The sequence below is a fragment of the Otolemur garnettii genome, unplaced genomic scaffold (assembly GCF_000181295.1).
Source record: "Otolemur garnettii isolate 467f Iridium unplaced genomic scaffold, OtoGar3 scaffold00006, whole genome shotgun sequence".
Classification (NCBI taxonomy): domain Eukaryota; kingdom Metazoa; phylum Chordata; class Mammalia; order Primates; family Galagidae; genus Otolemur; species Otolemur garnettii.
The window spans coordinates 33304184-33312374 of NW_003852401.1; the positions used below are offsets into that span (position 1 = coordinate 33304184).

At 38.1% G+C, this 8191-nt stretch overlaps 1 protein-coding gene across 2 annotated transcripts in view; it reads right to left on the minus strand.

Moving 5' to 3' along the window:
* Positions 1–8191, minus strand: part of CARNMT1 (carnosine N-methyltransferase 1) — a 44561-nt gene that overhangs the window by 32416 nt on the left and 3954 nt on the right. For both annotated transcript variants that reach the window (XM_003782959.3, XM_023509034.1), the window contains exons 2-3: positions 1373–1568; positions 434–597 (exon numbers count right to left, since the gene is read on the minus strand). In XM_003782959.3, the coding sequence (XP_003783007.3) occupies positions 434–597; positions 1373–1568 (360 nt within the window). The remainder of the gene's footprint in view (positions 1–433; positions 598–1372; positions 1569–8191) is intronic.

Genomic DNA, 8191 nt, shown 5'->3' on the forward strand with positions numbered 1-8191 from the left:
AAAAAAAAAAAAAAAATGTTATCCTGCAAAGCAGACAATGGGCCTCAGACTGCTCCAGGGTCCATGGCATAAAAAAGTTAAGAACCTTTGCTCTAAGGTACAGATCCATCGTTTGTTTATGTCACAACGGGAAGAATTAAAAGTTTGCAGCTTTTTGCTTTGCCATAAAGCAAATTATAAAACGATATACGTGACTGATAACCTTATTATTTAATTTCTAAATTAAATTTCCCATTAAGTACTATAGCAAAAATTATTTAAATACTAAGTGCAACCTCACACATAGCTTTCAATAACAAACATAACACTCACACACGAAAAACATACAGGTACTCAACGACTATACAAATGAATCAAGATTGCAAAATGTCTTACAGAGAAACTCAGTGTTCACACATCTTTTAAAAACTAATAAAAACAAGGCATTATTTACCATTTCTCTTTTGGAAAATTTTTTAAAATTTCTTTAATGATTGGCTGGTAGCAGGCATCCCTTTCTGCTTTCCCAGTTTCACTCCAGTCTCTCACAAACTGTTTCAATGTGGATTTTAACTTATCCATGTCAAATGTAGATGCTGGCATAATCTTTCCATTCCCCTGTTTAAAAAAAAGAAATCAGTTAGCTTCTCAGAAAGCAGTCTGTTTTGGCTACGGTTAAATAGACACGCTATTAAGGGGCTATATAGGTGTTTTAGTGGGTAAATCACTAGTCTCTCACCTCAACCAGGATTCAAGTACAGACTGAGATCCTAAATAGTTTTTTTTTTTTTTTGGGGGGGGGATTGTCTCACTTCTATTCCCAAAAGATTAAGGTCAATTAATCATAAAACCACCCTATAATTAAACAGTCTTCACTCAGGAGAGACCAGAACTGAGCTGCTATGAAAACCAAACATCCTCTCTCTTAAGAGAGGAAAGAAAGTCCCTCCAGGTCACTGATGGGGCAGCACAGAGAGGCTCACAGTGGAGTGGCCCAACTATATCCATCCTGTGGATACAAAAACAGTACTTCAGTTTCTATTGCTGCCAAGTCCTTTGAGTTTATAAGCGAAAATAATTTCATACAGTAAAAGATGAATATCAATAGATATACTGAAAGAAATGAGTTAAACAAGGGAAATTCATTTTATGTAGCTGTAAAGTTGTTTATAAAAATTTAAGTCACTATTCCTATGCCAAGACATTTAGAATATATGTCAAATGAACAAATCCAGTCTGGTAAGCCTACTCAAATGACTGAACATATAAGTAAACATAGTCTAAGTATAGCAGATGGCATTTGCTTGATTGTAACAATGAAATCCAGAAAGATAAAAACCTCAACTTATAGAGGTTAAACCCTAAAGTAAAAATAGAACAAACTTTCACATACATCTTGTCCATATTCTTTATTTTCAAACATATGTATGCAATCATTCACAATGGTCAGTAGTATTTCTTGATTATGATCAATGCATTTCCGAATCTTGTCCAAGTGAAGGAGAAACTGAGGAAGTAGTTTCTGTTGATTAGCTGGAAGTGATCGAAATTGTCTTTCTGTTCGGTTCACTCGTTCATGCATACTGGTGCTAAAACATAAAAGGTGTGTTTTAAATTGACAAAAGAATCTCATCAAACACCAAACTTATTTTAAGGTTGTCTTTCTGTAGGATTCCCTTATGTTGGACACTGCCCTACCATTCACAATCTCTTGGCTTTTTTAAGGATATGAACTTAGAAAGTTTTATGTTTTTACTTTATTATTACAGACACTTGTCCATGCAACCAAACTACACACAAATGGTTTCTAAATAGTAAAAGTAACCACCTGCACCAATTAGGGGAAAAGGAAATCTTAAAAGGATTAATGTACAAACTTAAAATTTTCAGCAAAAACAGCCAAATTCTTTGGCATTTTTCACTCTTTAAATGGGAAATGCTACTGTGAAATTCCTTTAGAATATACATAAAATGTGCTTGGAAGTGAACTAAAAGCCAATCAAGTTTTCAAAAATACCATAAAAAGTCTTACATGGACAGAAGTACAAATCAAATAAAAATTAAAATTTTATAGAGTTTCACATGACAGAATCCATCATTTGCATTTAATGTTTCCACACATAACTCTAAAGGTCACTTTAGGGACTACTCATTCATAAAACCAGAAAAAAAAAAAAACACTTTTAAAAACACAAAATATAAAATATACATTTGAAATGTCATTTTACATCAACCAAAGAGGCAAAATTTCAAAGCCTGCCTATATCAAATGTTGGTGAAAATGTATAGTAATAAAGACATTTACACACTGATGATAGGTGCATAAATTAGTACAACCACTTCAGAAAATAATTTAGAGCACTACCTAGTGAAACTCAATATGGTACATGTCTTATGACCTAGCAATTATACTCCTACACACATACTCAAGAAACTCTTGGAAATGGGCACCATGAAACATGAACAGTCTTCATTACAGCACTATTAGAAATAACAAACAAAACATCTAGAAACAAGCCAAAGGTACGTCATCAGTAGGCTGACCAAAGAAATTACAGTATACTTATACAATGGAATGCAGTGAGTGAATAAATCATAGCTACACGTAATATGGATAAAATATAAATATTTGTTGAAAAAGCAAATTATAGAAAAATACATAATTACAATTGCATTTTATATATAACTAAACAATACACTGCTTAAGGACTGAACATACATGGAAAAAACAAAAGGAAAGCAAGTAAATGAAAATTCAGTGATTTTTATGATGGGGGAAAGACACTGGATCGCATTTTTTTTTTATAGAACTGGGTGGTAGGTATATTGATGTTCAATGTATCATTCCTTACACTTTATATACAGAGGGTGCCAAAAAAATGTACATGTATTTTAAGCAAGGAAAAACTGTATTACATTTGTAATACTTCAGTCACAATTGAATTCTGCAATTATAAGAGAAGTTCAATGTAACCTGCTATTTTTTTGTTATCGATATATATCTTTTGTTATCGATATAGAGTGCTAGAATATATATATATAATATATATATCACATATACATATTTTTCTTATAAATGTTCTTTGATATGTACCCAACATTAAATGAAAACAATAAATACTTCTTTTGTTTGGTTGCCTAAATCTATTTATCTAAACAATTCTCTCATTTTTTTGCCTTCATATGCCAAATTACTACCTAATTCTGAACAACAATATGAAAGTTCAGAAGATCCTGACAAAACTTAACCAAAAACCTGCCTTGTTTTTAGAAACTTGTGTGCTTCAGTAGGGGGACACTTTGGGATAATATGAAGAGATCAAGTTGGCAGTGGCTGCACTGCTATCTGCTTCCCACTCTGGACAGAGTATAACAATGAACTCTGAAGTCAGATAGATCTGGGTTGAAATCTTGGTTATGCCACCTATTTGCTGTGTGACTCCAGGCAAGTTACTTTCGTCCTCTGTGCCCCAACTGTGTCATCTATAAAAGCAAAATAAAAAATAACAACAACAATGATGATGATAGGAGCTACTATTTACTGAGATTTAATAACTACCAGGCACTAAATCAAGTCACTAAAGATGGATTATTTGGAAAAATCTCCACCAAACCCCTGAGATAGGTACCTTTACATTCCCCTGGCTACCCAACAGCAGTTCATTGAAAAGAATATACTCAAAAAATAAATAAATAAATAAATAAAGACTACTCAGGGCAAGAAGGCCTAATAACTCTTCTTCTTATCTTTTAGCATATTTCGGGGGGGGGGGATTGTTTGCTTGTTTATTTTTGAGACAGAGTCTCACTTTGTCACTCTCTGTAACCTCAAATTCTTGGGCTCAAGTGATCCTCTTGCCTCAGCCTCTCCAGTAGCTGGGATTACAGGCGCCCACCACAATGCCCAGCTATTTTTAGAGATGGGGTCTCACTTTTGCTAAGCTGGTCTAGAACTCTTGAGCTCAGGCAGTCCACCTGCCTCTGCCTCCCAGAGTGCTAGGATTACAGGCCTGACCCACCACACCTGGCCCTTAGCATATTTGTTTTGCTAAGACAAACTCGTTTTGCACCTTTAAAAAAACTTAATTATAATTGTATACATTTATAAGGTTCAAAGTGATATTATATATGTATGAAAATGTGGGAAGTCCAAACGAAGATAATTAACATATCCACCCCCTCAAATACAATTTACTCCTCCTATCTAGCTGAAACATTGTACCTCCTGACCAACCTCTTCCTATTACCTCTGGTGCTGCCATTCTACTGTCTGTGAGACTGGTTGTTTAGATTCCACATATATCTGAGAACATGCAGTATGTGTCTTCCTATGCTTATTTCACATAGCATTTTTCTATACCAACGTGGTACATGGAACAGCAGATAAGCTGGAAGTGTTTAGGAATGCAGAATCTCAGGACCTACCCAAGACTTACTGAATTGGAATGTGCCTTTCAACGAGTTCTTCAAGTGATCCCTATGCACATTCTTCATCCTTATAAGAATTTTCTCAGAACAGAAAAAAGTTCTCAAATACCACATGTAACAATGACTATAATGGTTCTTCATGATCCTATCTTATGTAACCAATATTTACTTAGTTATTTTCCAAGTATAGGCATTTAGAAACTTTCACTTGTCTATACAATACATTTTTTGTGCTCAAAACCTGTCTATATTTTAGGGAAAAAATAGCAACAATATCCAAAAGGAGCATTACAGGTCAGAGGGAGTAAGTATGCTTAAAGCTCTTTTTTTTTTTTTTCTTTTAGTTTTTGCCAGGGCCAGGTTTGAACCTGCCACCTCTAGTATATGGGACCAGCACCCTACTCCTTTGAGTCACAGGCGCCGCCCTAAAGCTCTTGATATAAAATGATTTTCAGAAAGACTGTATCAATTTATACATTCCTATCAATGGAGTATGACACAAGGGAACTATATAAAGTGGCTGTAGTAAGTCAGGCAAACAGCAGAGCTGTAACCGTTATTCACTGTCAACAGCTTTAACAGTCACACAGAACTTCGTTTCTAGTATTGATTCCTGGGTACTGGATGCCCCCCAACTTCTCTCTTACTATACCTCAAAACTCACATCCCAACTGAACTTGTTTTTGCACATGCCACATGAACACTTCCACCTTCCTATTCAGCTAATATTGACAAACAGTACATCATAAATGCACCCAAGTCAGCAACCATGGAGTTGCCCTAAAATGCTTCATCTCTTAGTCCTACAAACAGTAAACTCAAAATACTTTTTCTTTTTCTTTCTTTTAGAGACAAGGTCTTGCTGTTACCCAGCCTGGAGTGCAGTGGTATTATCATAGCTCAGGCCATCCTCAAACTCCTGGGCTCAAGCAATCACCCAGTCACAGCCTACTGAGTAGCTGGGACTACAGGCACCCACCACAACGCCTGGCTATTTTGTTGTTGTTGTTGTTGCAGTTTGGCTGGGGCCAGGTTCGAACCCGCTATCCTCTGCATATGGGGCCGGTGCCCTACCCACTGAGCCACAGGCACCGTCCCCCTTTTTTTTTGGAGATAAAGTCTCACACAGTCACCCTGGATAGAATGCCATGGCATCACAGCTCACAGCAGCCTCAAACTCTCAGGCTCAAGCGATTCTCTTGCCTCAGCCTCCCAAGTACCTGGAACTACAGGTGCCCACCACAACGCCTGGCTACTTTTAGAGACAGGGTCTTGCTCTTGCTCAGGCTGGCCTGGAATTCCTGAGTTCAGACTATCCAACTGCTTCAACCTCCCAGAGTGCTAGGATTACAGGAGTGAGCTACTGTGCCCAGCCTGGATTCTTCTAAATTACAAGTCTCATCTTTGTCACTACTAAATCTCAATACATCAGCCTATGCAGAAAGCGAGTAATAAATGTTCAGTTATACTACACAAGGAAACCACACTATTGGTTCTCCATGGACTACTTATTACCATGGTTGCAGGGGTTGAGGTGAATTAGGGATTGGTCAGAAGAACTGTCAATTCCCGATAGAGAAGGGAAGTAATCAGACAGAGCAAGATGAGATGTGCAAAATTGCCTGTAACACACCCATAGTGACCCTTACACTAGGTGGGGTCTTACCAAAATGAGAACACAGTCCAACCCTAACTACACTACTATAATTGGGACTAACTTCATTATCCTGGAAATGCCTACACTATCAATATGGTTTAAGGCAAGGGTGGAAAACTGGCCCACTGGTTACTTGGTTGTTTTTGTAGACTCTTGTTAGTACAGACCCATGCCCACTGATTTACAGGTAACCAATAGTTGCTTCCACCCAAGGGCAGTGTTGAATAGTTGCAACAGAAACCACTTGGCCCTCAGTGCTTAAAATATTTACCTGCCTGGCCCTCTAAAAAAGTTTACTGAAACTACTTTAAAGGAATGTTTTACAAACTGATATCAGATTTCGCTTGATTCTGAACTAAGTATTAAAAGGCTACATCCTTCAGCAGATAAGGAGAGCAAGTATGCTCAGTAGTCATTTCTCCTCAAAGGGATCTCTACCTCTAGCTCTCTCTATAAAACTGGTTGTCAGTAGTGACTCCAAATCTGATTTAGCCACCTTTCATCAGAATGGGTCTATTCCAGGTCTGAGCTAAGGGCAATGGTCACAGCCCCATTCCTGTGTGCTGGATGAACTAACTGCTCTAGGAATTCCAAACAGAAAAACCTACCTTATCAGAAGTAAAGTTTGTCTTGATTTATTTTAAATCCTGGTTAAATACGTAAGATTAAATCTATCTTACTGTATCATTCCTTATTAATGCAGGGTAAAATTTTAGTGAACAATTTTGAATTTCAGGACAGATTCTACCACAGTTTGTGTAACCCTGGGCAAACAACTCACCTTTTTATATGCCTATCTTCTCACCTATAAAAATGAGCTCTAAATCTCAATATTTAAAAATCTCACTCTAACATTTATAAAATAAGAAGTTTCTGGAAAGACCTTTGATTTTTTTTCAACTGTAGTATTGTGCCTGCCCCATATACCGAGGGTGGCAGGTTTGAACTAGGCCTCGGCCAAACTGCAAAAAAAAAAAAAAAAAAATAGTGTCGTGTCGGGCCCAGCTACTGTGGGGGCTGAGGCAAGAGAATTGCCCAAGCTCAGGAGTTGGAGGTTGCTGTGAGCTGTGACACCATGGTACTCTACCAAGGGCAACAAAGTGAGACTCTGTCTCAAAAAAAAAAGGAGTGGGTTTAAGGCTAGTTTGGCTATTTAATACAAATGGGCTATACCTGTTTTTATCTTAATCAGAATGTCATCAAGCAAAATCCACAGGAATATCTAAACTGGAGCCCATTAGAAAAAGAAGATATTAATCAAAAGACATTTTCTGCTCTATGATCTTTGACCTAAATCTCCTACATATTGACTGAAAGACATAGCAGTAAAACCAAACCCTCCAAAATTTGAAAGCACAGTTGAACCTTGAACAATGCAGGGGTTAAAGGTACAGACCCCCCAAAGCAGTCAAAAATCCATGTATAGGGAGGCACCTGCAGCTCAGTGGGTAGGGCACCAGCCCATATACCGAGGTGGCGGGTTCAAACCTGACCCCAGCCAAACTGCAACAAAAAAATAGCCAGGCGTTGTGGCTGGCGCTTGTAGTCCCAGCTACTCTGGAAGCTGAGGCAGGAGAATCACCTAAGCCCAGGATTTGGAGGTTGCTGTGAGTAGTGTGACGCCATGGCACTCTACCTAGGGTGATAAAGTAAGACTTTGTCTCTACCAAAAAAAAAAAATCCATATGTGACTTGTGATTCCCCAAAAACTTACCTACTGACAGCCTACTGTTGATCAGCTTTACCAATAACATAAATAGGAGATTAACACATAATTTGTAGGTTATATGTAATATATACTCTAATCTTACGATAAAGCCAGAGAAAAAAATTATGAAAATCACAGTGATTAAGAAAATACATTGGCTCAGCACCTGTGGCTCAAGTGGCGAAGGCGCCAGCCACGTACACCTAAGGTGGTGGGTTCGAATCCCCAGCCCGGGCCCACCAAACAACAATGGCTGCAACCAAAAAATAGCCGGGCATTGTGGCGGGTGCCTGTGGTCCCAGCTACTTGGGAGGCTGAGGCAGAAGACTGGCTTGAGCCCAGGAGTTGGAGGTTGCTGTGAGTGTGATGCCATGGCACTCTACCCAGGGGGATAGCTTGAGGCTCTGTCTCAAAAAAAA